The sequence below is a fragment of the Narcine bancroftii genome, chromosome 3, assembly GCF_036971445.1.
Source record: "Narcine bancroftii isolate sNarBan1 chromosome 3, sNarBan1.hap1, whole genome shotgun sequence".
NCBI classification, from domain to species: Eukaryota; Metazoa; Chordata; class Chondrichthyes; order Torpediniformes; family Narcinidae; genus Narcine; species Narcine bancroftii.
The window spans coordinates 187260332-187284206 of NC_091471.1; the positions used below are offsets into that span (position 1 = coordinate 187260332).

The 23875-nt window shown below is 43.5% G+C and overlaps 1 protein-coding gene across 1 annotated transcript in view; it reads left to right on the forward strand.

Annotated features, from left to right (window-relative positions):
• Positions 1-3199: 3199 nt before the first annotated feature.
• Positions 3200-23875, forward strand: part of cpe (carboxypeptidase E) — a 129805-nt gene continuing 109129 nt past the window's right edge. Inside the window, exon 1 of the mRNA XM_069926134.1 lies at positions 3200-3519. Coding sequence (XP_069782235.1) covers positions 3264-3519 — 256 coding nt within the window. The 5' untranslated portion in view covers positions 3200-3263. The remainder of the gene's footprint in view (positions 3520-23875) is intronic.

Below are 23875 nucleotides of genomic sequence, written 5' to 3' on the forward strand. Positions count from 1 at the left end.
ATGGTCTGCTAAAATATAGATTCCTGGAAATAGATAAAGTACAAGCCTTAAAGACTGCCAGGGGTCATTTTGATAGACCTATGAGCTTATTGCAAGAGGCTAGAGCAGAACCTGCATGGTGGAAGACAAATATATCTCAGACTTATGCCATGATCGAGATTAGAAAGTTTGATATGGAAATCTGATCAGATGCTAGTGGTGAAGGATGGGATGCCACAGACTTAACTACCTCTGCCGATGGCAGATGGACTATTTAAGAGATTAGACTGGCATCAGCATCTGGCATTAACTTTCTTGAAATGTTGGCAGCTCAGTTGGCACTGGAGTCTTTCTGTGCAGAGAAAAGGGGTTAGACAACATCTCAGCAATAGCATACCTGAATAAAATGAGAGGTTTGAAGTCCCCATCATGTAACTGGCTCGCAATACAGACGTGGAGTTGGTGTATCAAAATAAATATCTGGATTACAGCTGCGTACATGCCAGGGCGTCTGAACTATCAGGTGGGTTTGATGTCTAGAAAGTTCAATGATAGTGTGGAATAGATGTTGTGGGAAAAGAGTTTTAATCTGATAGTACGGAATTTTCGGTTGTCAGAAATCAATCTGTTTGCATCTCGTTTAAATGCTCAAGTACTGAGATATGTCTCCTGGTTGCCAGACCCCAGCCAGAAGCCATAGACGCCTTTATGATTGGACAGAACTGAATTTCTATGATTTTCCCCCCTTCTCATTAGTAGCCTGCACAAAATTCAGGAGGACGGGGCCTCTGGGCTCCTGGTGGTGCCAAATTAGCCTTTCCAGCCTTGGTTCCCAATGCTGAATTGGATGCAGTATCTCTCCTTCTACATCCTCTCACTCATTTCGATTTCTTATGTTGCAGGATTGGCATGAAAAGTTCGCCGTAAAAGGATTGCAGCTGAAAATGGTGGACATTAATTGTGCTTCATGGAGAAAGTCAACTCAGAAGCAATACACCACTTATGTAAACAAATAGCAACTGTTTTGTTTTAATGTGAATTTAAATGTTAATTATGTTTCAGTTTCAGATGTTTTACATTTCCTCACTGATTTGTTTTAAGTTCACGTAGCCAGTGCTTTGTCGGCTTTCCTGACTCTATGAGACGCCGAACACTCTATTGGGAATCATCCCCTGATTTCAAGATTCATGAGGGGAGTATTTCACTTTCGTCTGCCTACGCCACGTTATCATGCTATCTGGGATGGTAAAGTTGTGTTGGATTTGTTGCGACATTTGTCGCCAGCATACACTTTGGATTTGCGTGATTTATCACGGTTGACTTTGGCCCAAACAATACAGACTTTAACTTGTTTACACTTGGACTATATAATTTGGGAAAATTATTTTGTTGAATTTCATGTTCATGACTTGTTGAAACATAAAAAACCTGGTAGTGTGGGAACAAAGTTTAAATTGTACACTTATCAAGAGAATGAAAGATTATGTGTGGTGTGGTATCTGAGACAATATATTGAATATACTTGCAATATCAGAGGGGAAGAGAAATTCTTGTTTGTATGTTACAGGAAACTGCATCAGCGGGTATCCTCTCAGACCTTGGCCAGATGGCTAAAGAGGACCATGAGGTTGGCTGGAGTGGATACCACTCGGTTTGGGACTCACTCAACCAGAGCGGCAGCTATGTCTACTGCTAGTAGAGTGGAAGTCCCCATTTGGGATATCCTCCATCAGGTGGGATGGTCAAATGAAAGAACATATAACAGGTTTTACAATAGACCTCTGAGGACAGAGAGGCAAATTTGATTGAATTGTGCCACATACGGGAGGTCTATTGATCTACCCTATAGTCTTTTGGACCATGCGAAAAAGAGACCACTGAGCTTTGAAATTTTATATTAGCACACCAATGAACATTACGAAAAATAATGGAGCATTAAACGAGAACTTACCAATTCGAAGTTTGATGATTATTATTTGAATAATAGGAGTGGTGAGATAATATGCCCTCCTCGCCGTTATACCATATGACGCCCTCCAGTAATTACTTCAAACATTGTTAAGGTAGTTTCTGGTGTTGCATGTATGCCTCACAATAAAATGCTCTTTTGACAGAATTATACCAGTGGTCGTCTCTTTGGAGATTCAACGATTGGCTGCATGTGCGCAGATGGGATCTCATATTATCTCACCACTCCCATTACTCAAATAATAACAATCAAACTTCATACTGATACGTTCTCATTTAATGCTCCATTAACAGTGTCTCTCCAACAGCTATCAGACTCTTGCACTTCCTCCTGTTTTACTCATTATGGACAGCTCCAACACTACAAAAGGACTGTCTATACGATTGCAATGTCGCTTTGCACTCTAATAAGTATGAATGTTTATCATTTATCAATTTTTATACTCACTGTCCCTTTTAAATTCAACTATAATAGCATACTTAGTTGTTTTTCTAGCTGCTTTTTCAATTTTTTTAACAAAGTGCCTGAAGAAGTAGATGGATGGGTCAGTAAGTTTGCAGATGACATGAAGGTTGGAGATGTGAGTTGTGGGCAGTGTAGAAGGTTGTCAAAGGTTAAAACAAAATATAGACAGGATGCAGAGACTGGTGAAAAAGTAGCAGATGGAGTTCAATCTGGATAAGTGTGAAGTGATGCATTTCGGAAGATCAAATTTGCAGATGACATGGTTAATTTCAGAATTCTTAACAGTGTGGAAGAGCAGAGGGTCCTTGGAGTCCAAATCCATAGATCTCTCAGGTTGATAGGGTAGTTAAGAAGGCTTATAGTATGCTGGCCATCATTAGTTGGGGGATCGAGTTCAAGAGTTGGGAGGTAATGTTGCAGCTCTACAAACTCTGGTTAGATGACACTTGGAATATTATGTTCCGTTTTGGTCAAGTCTACAGGAATAGAGCTGAAGCCAGGGTGTTGTGTAGATTGGAGAACATGACTTATGGGGCAAGGTTATCAGAGCTCGGGTTTTTCTCTTTGGAGCCCAAGAATGATGAGAGATTATTTAATAGAGGTTTACAAAATTATGAGAGGGGTGGACCTGGGCGAGAACAGAGGACGTCTGTACAAACTGTTTTTAACACAAGAGAGGAGCGGGTAACGTCGAGTTGGGCCGAACTGCCTGTTAGCTTGCTGTCACCCTGCGCATGTGAGCTCGGGCTGATAGCGGCCCGAGGCTCCTCCCCGCCGACACATCCCCGCTCGCTGCCTCTGTTCAGCGACTCGCCGCTCACAGCTCTCGGAGCATCCAGCCGCTTTCGACATGACCTGGTGCCGTCTTCTGCTGATCTGCTCGGCGGTGTCCTGGGCAAAGGCAGCCGTGCTGGCCGAGCCCACGGATTCGGCTTCCGACCAGATCATCTTCCAGTATCATCAGTACCCAGAACTGCGCGAAGTCCTGGTCGGAGTGTGGCTCCAGTGCCCCAGCATCAGCCGCATCTACACGGTGGGCAAGAGCACCGAGAACCGGGAGCTGCTGGTCATCGAGTTGACAGACAACCCCGGAAAGCATGAGCCCGGTAATGTGCCTTCCTTGCACACCTCTCCCGTCTGCAATGGCAAAATCAGCGCAGGAAGTAGATCGCCATTCATGGGATTATTTGCTCTGAGCGTTGCCGAATGGTGAAATTAATATTATGGGGTGGTGGGTCCCCTTCCTGGGTTCTGCCCATTCTGGGCACGGACGCGCTGAGAGCCGTGGAGGTGGGCGGATGAAGCAGGCATTCCTTGATCTCCCTGGTCTATTTTGCCCATCAGCGGATATTTTGAGACAAGAAATGCTTCTCCGCGTTCCTCTTTGAACTAGGGTGCGCCTGACACCTGCCCGGTTTGTAGAAAATGGTTTGCTGCTGTTTGCAGTTAAAGTGGCCGCAAACAAACAGAATATGAAGCCATTTGGCTCACGGTCTCGCATCTCCATTTTCCAATGCAATCCCAGTTATAGTAACACGATAAACACTCTGTTGGCTTGCTCAAATTTAGCCATGCAATGACATATTTTGAGCATCTGATTTTGTTTTAAAAAGGCATTATTTAGGGAAACACATTCGAGAGGAATGTTACTTAAGATTAGAGTGCTGACATTTTATAAATGTATAATGGATCTTTTAGAATCTCCGGGTTTCATGACACAGGAGAACTGACCCAGTGCAGGCCACATCAAGCTCTTCACACTAATCCCATCTCGCAGCCTTCAGCCGGTAGCCTGGTCACAGGCACAGAATTAAAGGGATTCGATTGAATCGCTTCGGCTGCCTTTCTAAAGCTGATGATGGCATGATGTGGTTTTGCTTCTTGAACGACTTTTCCCCTTCATAAGGAGGTTGTTTATTTTTTTAAAAAAAAGTAATGTCAAGATATCCAAAATGACTGGCCTTAATTTCCTTCTGAAAAGGGTACTATTTACATATGAAGAAACGATAAAAGTACAATGTGAAAAATGCACAGAAGATCAATGTATGGTATAAAACTACGTTGACTTCAGGGGTCCCCAAACTTTTTAGACCATCGACCCCCTTGGAATTCTTGATCCCTCATGACCCATAGACATGCACATAAATAAGGAGAATTGCAGTTTCCATATGCATTAGTGAGGGAAACTGTATACTGGGTCTCCCAGCCACAACCCAAACTTTATTACAACACCCCAATCGCCAAGTAACAAATCTGTAAATCAGTGATTCTCAACCTTTTTCTTTCAACTTGCATATTTGAGTGGGAAGGGAAGGTTGAGAATCACTGCTCGAGACCCAATTGTTACTGAAATATTTTGCTTGAGAAACATTGTCATTGGCCCATTTCCTTTAGAGTTATGAAACCGTGCACCTAACAAGTCAATTAGGTACGGTTAAAACAGTAGTTTACAAACTTTTTCTTTCACCCACATACCTCCTTAAGCAATCCCTTACTAATCACAGAGCATCTATGGCATAGGGAATACTTAAAGTGGTATGTGAGTGGAAAGAAAAAGGTTGAGAACACTGCTGTAAATTAACCAAACAAGTGATTATAATAATTAAAAAAAACTTTGCTTCTGGACGGGAAGATGCCAAATGGACCTGGGTCCAAGTCTTCAGCATCAGTGATGGCGACTCCATTCTCAACGTCAGGTGTGGTGCCGTCTGTATCAAAAAAGTCACCTTGGCTCCCAGGCAGGATTGGGGACCTTGGGCTCCTGGGCAGGAGCGCGGACGTCAGGCTCCTGGCATGTGCAGGAAACTTGGGCTCTACAATTCTTTCGACCCCAAAAGTTCAATTGACCCCCCCTCTCTAGCATTTATCCCCCTTTTGACCCTCCTGGGATTTTTAGACCCCTTGGATAGTTCCATCAACCCTCAGAGATCGATTTCAACCACTTTGGAGACTTAATTTAGAGGCATCACCTCTGGTATGGAATCAGTTTGCAATACAGCCATTGTTTTATAGTGCAAACTTCAACAACTTTGTAAGATAAGACAATCATTATTTTGGGTTTAGCTCTGAGAAATAATTCTAGATCTTAAAAAAATCCTCTGTCTCTATTTCTGGGGACAAGCTATCCACTGATACCTATTGCGTACCTACTGACTCTCACAGCTATCTGGATTGTACCTCTTCCCATCCTGCCCTTTGTAAGGAGACCATCCCATTCTCATAATTCCTCCACCTCTTCTGTATCTGTTCTCAGGATGAGGGCTTCCACTCCAAGATATCCAAAATGGCCTTTTTATTTAATCCCCTTCCTGTGGATGTTGTGTGAGCTGTTGAGTTTCTCCAGGACATTTGTGTATTGCAAGGATTCCCCCCCCCTTACTATCAGTGATAAAGCCCTCACTCATATGTCCTCTATTTTTTATACTTCTGTCCTTGCCTAACCTCCCTCCTCCCCAGGCAGAACCAGGACAGGGTCCCCTTGGTCCTCATTTTCCACCCCACATGCCTCCTCAGCTGACACATTATCTTTTGCTATTTCTGCCAACTTCAGCACTATCCCATTACCAGCCACATCTTCACCCTTTCCATCTCTTCCTGCTTTGTTTTTTAGATATACATGTCTCACTGAGACTCCCTTGTCTGCTTTTCCCTCTCCAACCAAGCTTCTTCTCCCACAGACAGAAAGTGCAAAACATGTCCCTGCATCTCCCCAACCTCTCATCTACACCCAGGACCACAAACAGACCTTCTAGCAGAGGCAGATACACATCATCTAACCTTGACTACTGCATTCGGTGGCCTCCTCTACATCAGTGAGTCCAAACGCAGATTGGATAACCACTTGGCCAAATACCAATGCTCTGTTTGTGATCTAAATGATCTCCATGTAGCCAAACCATTTTAACTCACTGAGTCATTCAGACATTGACAAAGATATAATTCTGAAAACAAAATGCAAGGACTTTCCAGAAATAATTTGTTTTAATAAGTCTGAATGAAAACACATAGTGTTTATTCTGCTTGCAGTTTGGTGCTCACAGTATTATGAGAAAGGACATTTGATTAATTTAGTGGCATGGGGATGGTGATAGCTTGTGTTGTTTGTATGTGCCAAGAACAACACAATTTAAGTCCACTTTTATTTAAACTGAGTTTTTCTTTAGTCATTTAATATGACAAAATTTCAATGATAACTGCATCTTGCTGTTGCCCATCGGTATCCCACACCAAAAAGTCTCATAGAGTGCAATTGGCTAATAACAATTTGGCATGATATGAACACCAATGTACTTCTAATAGTCTCTCTAAATCAGTGGTTTTCAACCTTTTCTTTCCACTCATATATCACTTTAAATCATCCCTATCCCATCTGTGTTCTGTGATTAGTAAGGGATACTTAAGATGGTATGTGAGTGGGGGAAAAAAGGTTGGAAACCACTGTTCCAAATGGTCCACAGCATGGCTGACACGTCAAACACGTTAAAAGTGAAATACTGTTGGAGTGTTGAACAACATCGAAGTTACTTCTACTTAAGCTGTTCAAAAGGAAAGAGATGCAAATAAATCAATAGGGCTCATTTTTTTTAAGCAAAGCACTCTTTCCTTTGCAGATTGCTAAATATTTACAGAATGTGAGATTATCACATGTTCTCTAAAGAAGAGTACATTGTTCTTAAGTGAGAAACAATTCCCTCTAAAAGATTTTTCTGAATCTGTGAAGGTAGAGTACTGAAAACTGCTCATTTCTGAATCACTCTTTTAATATAACTTGAGAATAGATTATTTGCTCCTTATACAAAATTGTTCCTTTACTGTGGTGTTATAAAGAATCAGAACAACTGATGCAACATCAGTCCTGGTCAGATTGTTGTGTTAACAAATAAAATGCTGCAAATAGTGGACTTCTGAAATAAAACCAGAAAATACTAGAAATAGCAATTCAGGCAACATCTGTGGAAAGTTTGATGCGCTGAGCATCTCGGACATAGTCTTCTTGATGGTACAGGTCCTATCCCTTTATCTGTGATCCCAAAAACCTCTGTTTTTAAACTTTTTTTAAACTGTATGTACCATATATTTTCAGGTGTTCTAGAGAGAGTAAGGAAGGTACACGGTGAGTAGGGAGAGCGAGAAGAGAATAAGGTTCAGACAGCGAGGGGGGGAGAGAGCAAGTAGAGAACGAGGCTTGGGTAGGCAACCGGAGAGAGAACAGCAGCGCAACTCAGGTGGGTGAGTGAGGTGAGAACATGGTCTGAAAAGTGTGAAGGCCCAGCAGGGGAGAGTTGGAGCCCTCCGAGCTGCTGCGGCCAGAGACCGATGGGACCCAGGTGCTGAGCTCCTTGGCCCAGGAGGAAAAAGGAGAAAATCAAGCCGGTGGCGAGGAGAAGGTGGTGTCAGAGGGAGAGAAGCCAAGGGGATGCTGGGGAGTGGCTGAGCCCGACAGCAGCAAGAGCCAGGCCCAAGGGAGGAGCAGGTAATGGGAAGCCCCCTGGCAGCCAAACTGGTGCAGAGCGACCAAATAATGGGAAGCAGCCCAACAACAGTTGAGCCAAGCTGGAAGGAGGCAGGCAAGGGTGTGGCGGAGGGTGATCCTCTTTTTGTTTTAATGTGGGATCAGTGGCCATCTTCATTACCCATAATCCCTCACACACCTGGAACCTCTCTGCATTTCTCAGAGCGGTTCCAGCTGCATGGGAGATTATGGGTTCAATGCAGCATCGCTCCATAAAAAGGATTTATGTTTTGTGTGAATCTGCATAGTCGCCATTTTAATTCCATAATCTGCTATAATCCGAATACTGAGAAGTGTCCCATAAATATGATTTGCCTAATAAAACCTCTGCTATTTTCAGGTAAAGTCTTGCTTAAGGGATAATTTGGGACCATCTATGACCCTGCCCGTGTGTAGTGACGTGGAGATTCTAATTAGAAGGAGGAATGTTTGTAAGTTTATTTCTATGATGTATCTCCTATTCCAAAGTGAGGGCCAAATACCGGGCTTACACAGGTCGAGGGAAAGGTAGGAGTCGGACTTGGGCACAACAATCCACAAATGGTGCTAGTCAGATCTGTGTTGGGCAGCATGACAGCTGTTATTAATCCCAGGTACAGTTTTTATTTGGTACAGGTTGATACAATACTATTTCCTGCATCAACTGTACCTCACACCACAAAAATTACATAAATCCAAATCAGAAATCTTGGAAATATGCTTTAGATGTGGAGATTGGAACCTTTATCCATTCAACCTGGCTGTGTACAAAGGTTGGACCTTTCTGGGAGAACCTAGGGGACATTCTGAAAAAAATTACAGAAGTGGATTTTCCACAGGATCTAGAATTGTACCTTCTGTGGAACATTGTGGACATGTATTTTAAACTGTCCAGATACCAAATTCAGTTTGTGAAGGTTGTCTTGTTAGTAGCCAGGAAGCTTATAATGGTCACGTGGATTTCCGACTCCCAACTAAATATTACACAATGGAATACAGAAATGCAGAGTTGTATTCCCCTGGAAAAAATCACATACAATTTAAGGATAAAATAGGATACATTCATTAGGGCGGGGCAACCCTATCTGCAATACATTGGTACGCAGATATAATTACAGTACAACTCCAATGATCCAAAATCCGATTCTCAGAAATCCTCAATTTAACTAGGATATCTGAAATCCTCATTTATCTGAAATTTTTTCGGAGCCGAAATGACCGGAGACGTTTGACTCCCGGTAGCGGCAGTAGCAGACCTGGCAATGGCAGCAGTGCAGTGGACCTCAGGTTCCTGGCACCAGCAGCAGCTGATCTTGGGCCTCTGGCGCTGGCAGCAGCAGGGACCTCAAGCTCTCGGGCAGGATCCGAACCCTCGGGCTTCCGACACGAGCAGGACCTCGATGGGGAAGTATTGATGATTGGCGGTGGCCAGCATTTTTTTGGTGAGAATCAAATTTTATTTTAATGCTTAAAAAGCCCTTCCCTTGTAGTTTGTTGTTGAATAAACACTGTTACAAATGATTTGCTACTGGGCTGTTATTAAAAAATGACCAGTTCTCTGAAAAAAACGTTTATCCGAAATGGGCCCGGTCCAGATCACTTCGGATAATCGGAGTTGTATTGTATCTAAAACCCATTTTCGATAAAGTGAATACAACTGTGCCAGTTGTGGAATGCTTGTAATCAGGGAAGTGGGGCGTGGCGCAGGCAAAAGTGCTTTTGCATTTTGTTCCTTCTCCTTTTATTTTGGGTCTCTTTAGGTTCTTCTTAAATTACCTTAAAGATTTTTTTACTTTAACAATATTTTAATCTTTGCATTTTTAAAATTTATATAATCTTTTCTTTTTTGTATTAGGGTACAGGAGGGAGGGGAGGGGGAAGGGGATAAAATAGACTCTGTATGATATACACTATTGTTGGAAAAAATGTATTGTTTATTTGGATTTATAAGAGTCTTTGAAAATAAATAGAAATGTCCGGTCCCAAGGACCTTTTGGATATAAGGATAAGCACCTGTACGAAGTTTTGCAAGTCAGTATGAAGATTTTCACCCAGTAAAACCTATAAAAGAAATGTTATAAGTTAACATTTTTCCAAGAGTCATCAAGAAAAGCATTTGTGTAACTTGTGTATTTTAAAAAAAATTGTGTTGCAAATTACAGTGATAATGAGCTCATGCACTGGAAGTCTTACTGCAGTCAAATGGGTACTTGTAAAGAAAAACTCTCATTGTTAAATAATTGAATTAAATTAAAAGAGCAAGTAAATACATAAGATGGAAAATAAAATTTGCCAGTGATCTTGAAAAATGTCAGAGGTGAAATTGAATCTCATAATGAATCATATTACATACTTAATGATGGAATGCTGGAAATTGTCCTGGCTGTTAAACAGGCTGTCTATGTAATTTTATGCAAAATGAGGATAATTCAGTTCCACACCCCCCCCCCTCAATTTTACCAAACATTATGCTGCTGTTATGATTATAAATTGATAGGGGGAGGGGGGAGCTCTCTGAATGGAAAGGGAAGGGTGTGGAGAGCTGGAGATAAGGAGACAGGGATAGGGAAAAAGAAGGAAATGGGGAGAAAGCTTAGTAGAAATTGGAAAAGTTGATGTTAATGCCATCTGGTTGGAGATTGCTCAGACAGACAGGTATTGCTCCTCAAATTTGTGGATTTGGCCACAGATGAAGCAGACATGTCGGCGTGGGAGTGGGGTGTGAAACTGAAATAGTTGCCCACTGTGAAGCCCCCTATTGGAGTGGACAAAGCGAAGGGACTCAAAGAACCAGTCTCCCCATCTTTGCCTTGTCTCTCTAGTGTAGAGCAGGCCACAACTGGAGCACTGGATGCAGATTCCCCTGCAGATTCACAAGCGTTGCTTCGCTTGGAAGGACTGTTACTTCCAATACTGGAGAGATATCTTCCATACTTATCTTTAATTAACAGAAATTTAGAACCAAATCCTTTAGTTGCTCTATTCAGAACAATGGGAAAGGTTGATGTTCTTTTGACTTCCATTAAATGTCGAACACTATCCTTTGCTTCCCTTTTGGCTAGACGAGTTGGATTACTTAGATGGAAGGATGCTGCCCCGCCCTCTCATGCTCAGTGACTGAGGTTCATGTTCAAACTTAGAAAAGATTTGTTATCCAATTAATAATTCAGGTATAAGATTTCAAATGTTGTGGGGGCAATTTATGAGTCATTTTCTTAATCTTCATTATAATATACTTAAACTTTGTAATTTTCTTTCTGTTTTCATTTTAAGTATTAAGTATGCTTATTATCATACAGCGATAATAAAGCAGGGACAGGGGTTGGATTTCTCTTTATTTGGGATAAAATTATTAATATATTTATAGCTTATGATTTCTGTATCTTCTTTTTTAATGATTTAATCTGTTATTTACACTTAACACTCCCCAATTGCTTTTGGTACTTTTTTCCTGCTTCAAAATCAAAATTAATAAAAATATTTTAAAAAGAAAGAAAGGCCTCTTTGAGGCCCAGAATGGTGGCGAGGGGGGAGGTGTGAGTGCAAGTGTAGCATTTCCTGCAGCATGAGGGGAGGTAAATTATTCTCACATTTTAGAGGCTTTTCTTAAAAACAAATCATTTGAGGAAAAAAATAGGAAAGTGAGGACCAGTTTCAGCCAGACTGAGGAGGAGAATGGAGGAAGGAGTGAGGAGTTAATTATTTGGTTTAAATCAAGCAAAATCATCCAGTTATTTTCAAATATTATTGCAATATTGTGTGATGGCAATTTTGTTGATTGAACTAAATGAATCTAATTATAGCTATTATGCAAAGTATTCTGGTTCTGTGAAATGAAGCAGCTTAATGATTTACACATAGGGATACAAATGCAGGAAATGCATATCTGACTCCAAGGACAGTTGGACATTGAATAGATTTAAAGCACAAAGCATGAATCCGACTTCTTGGAGTAAATGGCTGATGCAATGAAATTAGTGGTATTATTGGCAAGAGATCAGAATTTGTTGCAATTATTTGGACCTTTTCTAGGGCAATGATCAGTAATAATGTGCAGCATAATCTATTTTACTGTGACAAAGGCAAATTGTCCTTCATCCTTTTCAGCCCCATGACACACTTAGTGACACCATCGTCCTCTGTTGTTTCATCCATGTGGGGGAAGGTGGGCTGGGCAGAATTCATTTATCTAGTAGTTGTAGTGAATGAATCACTTTAAATTGCAGCTTTTTGCTTCTGTCAGGTTTTGTTCCACACGAATCTATTATCAGTCCCCTCCTGTATATTTTTGTTTTTGTGCTGCCTGCGGTGCCATGATATTAAAAAATACTGTTTTTCATACGTGTTGATAAAGTCCAACTCTATCCCACCTGCACCCCCCCAGATCTCTCCAACCTCAATGGATTTTGATCTTTCCCACAAACTGCTTGCGAGTTACTGACCCAATCTTTCTCCCTTGCTGCTGCTCAAGACTAAAACTAATAATTTGTTGATTTGGTGTCATATTCAACCTTGATGTTAATGCCATCCAGTTGGAGGATGCCCAGATGGAATATGAGGTGTTCCTCCTCTAATTTGTTGGTCTCTGTCAGACGATGTCCTCAAATATGGATGCTTAACTCTGTCTCTACAAGATCAATGACTATTTTGGTGCTTCCTCAATTCTTTTCACTTTTCTGCCAACTTTCACCCTGTCCTCAAATTCACTTGGTCCATCTCTAGCAAAACTCTCCCTTTTCTCAGTCTCTCTGTCTCCATCTCAGAAGACAAGCTCTTGACGGACATCTTCTACAAACCTACCAACTCCCACAGCTACCTCAATTACACCTCTTCACATCTTGTCCTCTGTAAGAATTCAATTTCCTTCTCTCAATTCCTCTCTCTCTGGCGCATCTGCTCCCAGGTTGACGTCGTCTATGCCAGATCTTTAGAGATGTCGTCCTTCTCCTTCAAAAAACATGGCTTCTCCTCTATCACCATCAAATTGGCCCTCACCCATATATCCTCTGTGACCTGAACATCTGCCCTTGTCCCCTCTGCCCCTATACACAATAAGGACACACCTACCAGCCCATCAGCCTCTGTATCCAAAATATTACCCTCTGCCATTTCCACTGCCTACTACGTGATCCCTCCACCAGGCACATACTCCCCTCTCTTCCTTCTGCAGGGACTGCTCCATCCACTTCTCCCACCCCACCAATTGCCTCCTTGGCACCTTCTCCTGTGACTGCAGAAGATGCTCCACCTGTGCCCACAACTACTTCTTCACCACCATTCTGGGCCCAAAACAGTCCTTCCAAGTGAAGCAACACTTCACGTGAATCACTAGGGTTGATGTCACCCAGTGCAGTAACTCATGGTGTCACCCATCCCCCATGGACCTCCTCCCGTACCAGAATCCTTAGTAATGTTTTTTTTGTACTAATGTAATTTGTAAATTAGGATTCCCATATATCACTGAATGTAATGGCAATAGTAGTGAGATAAACAACTCGCAAAATTAAAATTACAATTTCATACGCACAGGATTAATGAAAACAACAGCGCCTGCTTGTAGCGTGTGCAGACGAAACCAGTGATTCAAAGTGTCATTGTAATTGGGTAATAATGAAGCTCTGAATGGAACATATTAGAAGATTCAAAAAGTAAATTAACAAAGCATTTTAGCCTTGTAGGTATAGCTGGCTTAAGAAAAATGTTTTTGTTGTAATAACTAATTAGAAGGATATTTTAATAAAAAGATAATACATTTCTGCTGGAACACTGCACAAAAATTTTATAGACAGTCATTTTGATGTCACCTCCTCTGATGGTGTCACCTGGTGTGGTCCTCATCCCCCGCACCTCCCTTGTGTCACAATGATCAGCAAGGGTCATCAACAGAACGGGTGCTACTGTTGTGGTCTCCTCTACATGCAGACTGAGAGATCACTTCATTGGGTAGCTTGGCTCTATCCACCACAAAAGTGGGGATCTCCCAGTGGCCACCCATTTCAATTTCCCGTCCCATTCCCTTGCTGATATGTTTGTCCATGGTCAAATGGACTGTCAGACTTAGACCATCTGCAAATTGGAGGAACACCTCATATTTTGTCTGGGCACACTCAAATTGGCATTAACCTCGAGTTCTCCGGTTTCTATTAGACGCGGCCCCTCCCATCTTTCCCTCTTGTCTCCTTTCTTCTAGCTCAGTCTCTATCTCTCTCTCCTTCTCTTCCCTTTTCCTTTTGTCTCCTTTCACAGAGCAAAAATCATGTCTCACCTTTCCTCTTGCCTGCCCTTTTATCATATCCAATTAATACCTTTTGTCTGTTAGTCTGTACTCCTCCACCTCCCATTTCTTCCCTTTTTCCCTAGCCTTACAATACAGATACGTGTCTCTTTTTTCACTCATTCCTTGAGGAAGGGCTCAGACTCGAAACATTGGTAATATATCTTCACCTGCTATGGACGTTGCGAGACTGGCTGAGTTCCTCCATCATCTCTGTGTTTCTACATAGAAGCCTAGAATATAGCAATATGGAAAATATAACATGTATAAGGAGGCCATGTGAATTATGTTTTTTTTCCAGTGGATAAAGAGCTATCCCATCTAATCCCACCTTCATGCATGAGCTCTGTGTCACCTGAGGACTAAGTATTTCTCTGCCTCATTCACCCTTTCAGGGAATGATTCTTGTGCTCTGCTCTCTCCTGGATGAGCAGTCACGACCTCTCTTTAATCCTTTTACATACATATAATATATATAACATAACAATTACAGCACGGAAACAGACCATTAGGCCCTTCTAGTCCACACCGAACCAAACACCCCTTTCTAGTCCCACCTCCCTGCACAATGCCCATAACCCTCCATCTTCTTCTCATCCATATACCTGTCCAACCTTTTCTTAAATAATACAATTGACTCCGCCGCCACTATTTCTCCCGGAAGCTCATTCCACACGGCTACCACTCTCTGAGTAAAGAAGTTCCCCCTCATGTTACCTCTAAACCTCTGCCCCTTAATTCTTAACTCATGTCCTCTTGTTTTAATCTTTCCTCCTCTTAACAGAAATAGTCTATCCACATCCACTCTGTCTATCCCTTTCATAATCTTAAATACTTTTATCAAATCCCCTCTCAACCTTCTACGCTCCAAAGGATAAAGACCTAATCTGTCCAATCTCTCCCTATACTCTAGATGCTTAAACCCAGGTAACATTCTGGTAAACCTTCTCTGCACCAGAACTGCACACAGAACTCCAAATTAGGCCGCACCAACGTCTTATACAATCTCAACATCACCTCCCAACTCCTATATTCCATGCAATGATTGATAAAGGCCAGCATACTAAAAGCCTTCTTCACCACCCTATTCACGTGAGTTTTTACCTTCAGGGAACGATGTACCGTTACTCCTAAATCTTTCTGCTCTTCTGTATTCATCAATGCTCTCCCATTTACCATGTATGTCCTATTCTGATTCTTCTTACCAAAATGAAGCACCTCACACTTATCAGCATTAAATTCCATCTGCCATTTTTCAGCCCACTTTTCTAAGCAGCTCAAATCCCTCTGCAATCCTTGAAAACCTTCTTCATTATCCACTATTCCACCTATCTTAGTATCGTCTGCATATTTACTAATCCAATTCACCACCCCATCATCTAGATCATTAATGTATATAACGAACAACAATGGGTCATAGCTAAGTCCTTCCTATTTGCTTTGAGTATGTCGTATGCTATTTAGGTAGTTAACTCTTCAATCAGCTTCCTTTGATCCAAAGGAAAGAACTCTAACATATACAATACTTCCACTCTCATCAAACTCCTCAAATTACTTCTTGACCCCTTTCCTGTAATGAGGAGACCAGTATCGTATACAGAGGTTGAACTGGTGTTGTACACAATTCCAGCTCTTATATTTTATGCTTCGGCTAATTAAAGAAACCATGCCATATGCTTATTGACCTATACTACTATCTTTAAGGATTGATGGTCAAACATAACAGCATTCAATGTCGGCCATCTACAAGAATACTTCAAAATCTTGTACCTTTCTGAATGCATTTGCTCACATTCTCTGGGTGGATTGGTCAATGGCGGATAAGTGCATTTCCTAGTTGCTTGAGATTGCGTGTTGTGTTATTGGCAAACTAACCACAAGGGGGACCAATTTTAAACCTTAGTACTTTTTACGTTTTACTTCTGCAATGTTTTTCGCAGTTGTTTGAGGCTGCCGGTTGCATGAATTCCGGGTAAGAGAGATTTTTACTGTACACAGTATATTACAGAAAGAATGGGACAAAATACAGAACCCTGTATTTAACAGTTCAAAGTTATCAAAGTTAAAGACAAAGTTCAGATTTATCAACCTTGCACCACAAAAGTACTAATGATTCATGACCCTTTCCTTCCTGCAATTTAGGGTCCAAATTGTCCCTCCACCTTGGATCTCTTGCTTCAAATTATTTTTGGATCTTGTTGAAATCCTTGCTAAAATCCATTTGTGCCCATCCATTGCACTGCCCTTAATAACTCTCCTTATCACTGCCTCAGAAAGTTAAAGTGTTTGTAAGAAAATGACCTCCCATGAACAAATGACCTTCCAAATGAAGGTTTGTACTAACCATCAGAATTCCTTACAAAATTTGTCAACCTCCACAGTTAAACTATCTTGCTGTCCAATTACACCCAAGTTTTCAATTAACCTCGTAATCCCCTACCTCTTTGGAATGGGGGAGGAAACCAGAACACCCAAAGGAAACTCGTGCAGACATGGAGAGAGTGTACAAACTGCTTTCAGACAGTGCCAATGTCAAACTATAATAGCTATTCTTATCTTACAGCTATTAAGCAGGTCAATGTCTTGATGCAGTAGTATCTTTCAAGAACTATATGTTTCTGGAGAGTCATGGTTTAACTTGAAGTTATTGTATTGTCACTTCAATTGGCAGTAGTAACAGGTTTAAAGCATAAAACCAGCTTTTTTCTTGACAGACGCATCATTAAATATCACACTTCACATATTTGATTATATATTCCCTCAGCTTTACTTTGGCATTTACCCCAGGTTCTGAAGGCATTTTAGAAATGGGTAGAGGAGGGAATGAGTGAATTCCAAGGAAAATATGAAGTAGTTGCCTGAAGAGCAAACAGGTGGCTGCATGGATTTGTGTCTTCTGTTGAGCTCGAAGAAACATTACTCCTGATCCTAGTCCACAGGTAGTGCCACAGTGGACTCATCATACAGAGAGGAGCACCTCTATTCACCTTTTGGGAAACCATCCTGACTGGTTAGAATACCTGTCTTCTGGGAACCGATTGGTTCCTTGCCCCTCGCCCTCCCACTCTTAAAACCAATTGAGTATTGTGTCAGACTTTTCACTTTGTAATACAGGTACTCTCCGACTTGTGGCCTATACGACTTGCGTCCATCAGCACATGCGACTGAAAATTTAAAAAAATAAAGAAAATATAAAATTTACATGGATTATGTTGTATTTAACAAACTATAAAAGGGATTGTGGTGATAGACCACTGGCCTACTGCAGGGGGTGATCTTTGTACCTGGAGGAAGATCACTGGAGGACAGACCACACCTAGCTGGCTGTCAATCAGCCGACCTGAATAGACCTAACTCCACCCGACTGGCTGTCAATCAACTGCCCGGGATATAATCCTGAGCTGGCCCGTCCAAAGTAGTCACTTAGGAGTTACCAGTACAGCTACCACTGTAGCAGATACTTTTAACAATAAAGCCTGTTGTACAGTCTTTCTCGAGTTTGTTTCTCCCTGGACCAAACTATAGAGGAAGTCCATTCCTTGGGCCTGCAGCCCTCCATGCCGAAGCCTTCGACTCCCGACTTCCCCAAGCCTCCGTGTGGACTGCCCAGACAGCAGCCATGACTCAAGAACCACTGGTAGATGAACGCATCACGGCCACAGGCGTCCTGCACCCGTGTAAGTACTGTGGGTCTCAGTGTGGGTCAGATCAATGAGCGCACCAAAACTGTCCAGCAAGAAAGGCCACTACGCAAAAGTATGCCTCTCGAGGCCCACCGGCCCTCTACGATCACCTTGCTAATCCCCGGGACGCCACCATTACTTGCCCAATGACTTCCGTCCTCCTCACCAGCCCCACTTCTGGCCCCGACGCGTATTACCGCTGCGTGCTCACCACGAATGTCTCCCTTCCCAAACCCTCGCCAGCCAAGGCCAGTGAAGATGTCACTTCTGCCGCCACAGATGACGTCACATCTACTGGTGCAGAATGCGATGATGTCAGCTCCTCCCCGAGCAAGCAGCATGACCGACGGGTAGAGCCAGCAATGCCACTGCTATGCGTGCCCAAGGGGCACCGCCATCTTGTGTCGGCTGAACACCGCTGCCATCTTGGGCCTATTGGGCCGATCCAGCGCACAACCCTACCTCCCACCCAGAACAGGGTGACAATGACGATGTGGTCAACATGTGTGCTGACCAGACCGCACTCCTGACGCACCCCAAGCCTGCGGATGCCACTGACCACCACTCACCTCCATCGATGTGAAGGATGCCACCGACCACCACTCACCTCAACCATTGGGGAGTAGCGACTCGGACTCCAGCCACTACACTAAAGAGAGACATCCCACACAAACTCGGGCACTCCATGATGGACATTGCTATTAACGGTCAGGTACAAAATGCCTATTCGACAGCGGCAGCACTGAGAGCTTCATATACCCGGACATGGCCCAAACTTTGAGACTTAAAGTCTACCTTACAAGCTTTGCTATCGCTTTCGCTGCCCAGGACTGCTCCATAAAAACTCTCAGGCACTGCTCTGTTGACCTGACTGTGGGGGGGTGGGGGTTGGGGAGACATGCCCAAACTCTGTGCCCCCGTCCTCCTGGGCTTAGATTTCCAGTGTCACCTACATAGCATCACCCTCGCCTTTGGTGGGCCCCTATCCCCCCTCACACTTCACAGCACGCTGTTCGACCAGCTCCAGCCCACTTGCAGCCTCTCCACATTGCACATCACCCCTCCCGCCCTTTTCTCCTACCTCATGACAGACTGCAAACCGATAGCCGCCATAAGCAGGCGCTATTGCGCAGGCGATAGAGAATTAATTAAAGCGGAGTGCGATGCCTCAGATGTGGTGCTTGCCGCCACTCTCACCAGGAAGGGTGACCCATCGCCTTCTTCTCAAGAACCCTCCATGGTTCCGAACTCAGGCACTCCGCCATTGAAAAGGAGGCTCAAGCAATCGTGGAAACGGTTCGCCACTGGCGTCACTACCTGGCAGGCAGGAGATTCACCCTCCTCACCGACCAGCGGGCAGTGGCGTTCATATTCAGCACCACGCACAAAGGCAAGATCAAAAACAACAAGATCTTGTGCTGGAGAGTCGAGCTAGCAACATTTAGCTACGACATCCAGTACCGACCAGGGAAGTTCAACGACTCCCCTGATGCCCTATCCCGGTCCTGCACGTCGGCCCAGGCCGACCAACGGCAGGCACTCCACAAATCCCTCTGCCACCCAGGCATCACACGTCTCTACCATTTCATCAAGTCCCGGAACCTCCCATACACCGTCCAGGAAGTCCGGACCATGACTGAGGCAAGCAAGGTCTGCGCGGAATGCAAGCCCTGCTTCTTCCGCCCACCACAGGCCCACGTCATGAAGGCCACCCGGCCCTTTGAACGCCTCAGTATTGACTTCAATGGCCCCCTGCCTTCCACAAACCGGAATGTCTACTTCCTCGCAGTGATAGACGAGTACTCCCATTTTCCCTTTGCCATCCCGTGTCCAGACATCTCCACAGTCACCATCATCAGGTCACTGACACAGATCTTCACTCTGTTCGGCTACCCCATGTTCATTCACAGTGACCGGGGGTCCAGCTTCATGAGTGAGAAGCTGCACCAGTACCTGACAGCAAGGGGCATCGCAACTAGATGCACAACTAGTTACAACCCAAGGGACAATGGGCAGGTGGAGCGCGAAAACGGGGTGATCTGGAAGGTAGTATTCCTGACCCTTAAGTCAAAAGGCTGGTCCGTGGAGTACTGGCAGGATGCCCTCCCTGAGGCGCTCCACTCCATCAGGTCACTCCTGTGCACGGCTACCAATGAGACACCCCCCCCACCCCCCATGAATGCCTGTTTTAATACTCCAGAAAATCGGTGACTGAAATCTCCCTCCCAGCATGGCTCACATTTCTGGGACCAGTGCTCCTGTGTAAACACGCACAGGCCCACAAGGCTGACCCCTTGGTCAAGCAGGTGTTCCTCCTTCATACCAATCACAACTACGCCTACATCAGCTACCCCAACGGCCGGGAGGACACCATCTCAACCAGGGATCTGGCCTCAGTGGGAGCACCTACCTCTACACAGCAGCCTCCACTGCCCCAGGACTATGTCAGCCCATTGCATTGCCACTCGCCCCCATCTCGGACACTCATTACTCACTCACGTCACAAGGAACGACCTTTCTTCCCTGCCCCTCCAACGCCTCACAGGCTTGCCAATCCAGGCTGCCCCGACCACCCCACCACGCAGTGCCATGCCAACCGTCCCAGCGCCCGACCTAGCCACCCTGTCTAGCTCTCCCAGCACACCCTCGCTGACCTTTGACCAGGGGCCACCCCCGCGACAGTCACAGAGACTCCGCCAGCCGCTGGACCGTCTAAACCTGTAAATACACATATACCACCTAAAAATGTTGCTAAAACCACCCCCCCCCCCCCACTCAGGACAATTTTAAAGAAGGGGGTGAACGTGGTGATTCACTACTAGCCTATTGCAGGGCGTAATCTCTGTACCTGCAGGAAGATCATCGGAGGCCAGACCACACCTGGCCGGCTGTCAATCAGCCGACCTGAATAGACCTAACTCCACCCGACTGGCTGTCAATCAACTGCCCAGGATATAATCCTGAGCTGGCCCCTCCCGAGTAGTCACTCAGGAGTTAGCAGTACAGCTACCACTTTTACCTGTTGTACAGTCTTTCTCGAGTTTGTGACTGCTTACTGCTGCAGCCGTGCATCACAGGGACACAGGGCATGTAAGAGCCAAAATGTGTGCACTTATCTTGTTAGTCGGCACCCTGGGGTCCATAGGCTGGGCATGGCCATCTTGATTCCTGTGCGCATGCAGAATCAAGATGGCCGTGCCCAGCCTATGATCCACAGGATCCTGAGACGCCAACTAGCAAGGTAAGCCTGGACCAGAATGTGGAAAGATTCACCAAGGTTGATCGACAAATTCAGGAAGCTTTATATCGTCAAATCTATCAAAACAAAATTTGATTAAAAAGTTTGCTTTAAGACTTCTGTACTCCACGCCTGCTGGCAAAATTCCACCTTGAGTCCATTTTGAGATACGACTGATCCTTCGGTCCCAATTATAGTCATAAGTCAGGGAGTACCTGCATTCCACCTTCGTAAACGACCCATTTTTGCCTTTAGATTTATTCATCGGTCCTTTGGAAGCTGCAATTTGGTTAAGGAATCAATTATACCCTTGAGAAAAGAGGTAATCAAATATGGCTCTCAAACTAAAATGAGCAAGTGTCTTAAGGTATTCTGGATAAGTAGCTATGAGAAAAACCGAAGTGAATGCAATATTCCAGGCCTTCAGTGAATTCTGTGATGAATTCTCACCCAGAGTTTCATAATTGGTGCTCAACAACCAGCTTCAATTTTTATAATTGGAAAGCATTCCTCTTGCAAGTGTGCAATTTGAGGCTGTCAGAAATCAAGCACAAAATAACATAGACTAGTTGTGTGATGTTAGAACTCAAAATGAGCAAATAAATTAAAGCAAATATTTTTCCAACTTGCTTCTGATTTAGATGCACATGACTCTTAAATGATCACCTGCTGCACCATTCTGTGTAGCTGGTCAAGCCAAAGTCCATGGTACAATACAACATATTTCTGATTAAAAAAAATAACATGATGTAAAACTAAATTGTGCAACAAGTGCATGAATTTGCTCAATTTGGACAAAAGATCTCAAAACTTTGGTCGCTATCACTGTCATTGCCATAAAACAAAGAAGAGTGAAAATGAGTTCTCAAGGACCTAAAACGGAGACAATATACCTTTCACGAGTTGCTGAATTATAGTTCGTGTGGTAATGGAGGGAACAAAATGCATTTTGGCTCATTTCTCTGGAACATAAGGCTCCTATTTTTCTGAAAAAACATTCCTAATTTGTAGAACATAAAGTAATGTGGCTCTCTCAAGTTTCAATGTTAGAAAACATGGTTTGGAATTTTAGCTAATACAAGTGCAAGAGGATCTGGCCAACATATACAGTGGATAATAGTTCTGTTCCATGTAATTTTGCATCGACTTAGCATGTCACTGAATTTTGGAGAGTGGAAACTCTATGGGTTTTAGGTATTATTTCTTTCTAAAATTCAGATGAGCCTTCCAGTTAACGTTATTGACCTTAACATTAAGAAGTTACCATAGCGGTTACAAATCATTGTAGCGGCTACTATGGTAGAGCTACTAAAGTAATATAAACACACACGCCAAATTAGTCAACTCAAGACTGACTTTATTCGGGCTTTACAATCTTCTTTTATACCCCGCATGTCCCGGACTCCACAGGATAAGGCGGGACATTGCTACTAGAGTGCTTCCGATCCACGGGACCGGCAGGTTTTAATTGATCCTTGTGAGTATCCTGCACCTTCTGGCAGGATACTCAGCAGGATAACATGCTGTTCTCCAGCACGTAGTATTGCTCTGTTAGGTGAGTATTCACCTGTTTGTTGATTTGTTCCGCGGCCCGCAGAGCCATGCCGGTGACGGTTCACAACACTTGCTCGGCCCACTACGCAGCTGCTACGTCATAAAATAAAAAACAAACCATGGAGAGCCTTCTGACTGGATGCATCACTGGAATGGAGATGCCAATCTACAGGACAAGAAAAAATCTACAGAGAGTTGTGAACTTGACGAGCGCCATCTTGGGCATTAGTCTCCACTCCATCAAGAGGCACTGTCTTAAGAAAGCAGCCTCAATCTTCAAGGACCCCCACCACCCAGGCTATGCTCTCTTCACACTGCCAAGATTGGGAAGGAGGTAGAGGAGCCTGAGGATGAACACCCAGCGGCACAAGGACAGCTTCCCTTATGCAATCAGATTTCTGAATTGGTAATGAACCATAGACACTAACTCACTTTCTCTTATTATCGCACTAATTTATTTATTTTTAAATGTAATTTTCAGAAGCAATGCTGCAGAACAACAAATTTCATGACATGTTCATAACAATAAATTCTGATTCTAATGTTCATTTGCTAGTTACACAGTTAATCAGATTGTTTGTGGAAATGATTACCAGGTCATTTCTGTCAGCAAGAGATAACTTTGCTTTAGAACAGTGTGCTAATAGGCATATTAAGCATCACAGAATTCAATTCCACACTTTCACAGAAAATAGCATTTTGGTGAGCGAGAGAACTGTGCAAAGATGGGAAGAGAAACTGTTTTTGTATTTTATCTCTTTTTGGACATCAATCTTTATAAATAGCTGTGGCAAAACACCTCAGATTAATGGAATCCAATCTTGTGTCATACACGACTTCTATAATGCTTCCTCTTTCCTGGATAACTACGTTGACATCAGTTGAAACTGTACAAACAGCTGCTTGAGAAAAAGCAAATACCAGTGAGGCTGGTTGTTTCAGGAGATACCCACAGCTCAAGATACTCACCCTCAGCTCCATTATTGTCACATGATACTACATTTATAATGTAACTTACATGAAATTCTTTAACTTTATCTACTGTAAGGAAGACAGGGAGTCGCCACTTTGTCCAGCGCCCCTCCAGAAATGAGGCTCCAGCAAGGAAGGAACCCATGGTTTACAAGACCAATGCTCTAACCACCGAGCTATCGGACAGACAAAACAGAGCAAACTAATGTGCAATTCTGAATACTCTAAGGGAGAAGGTTCCCCTGGGGAG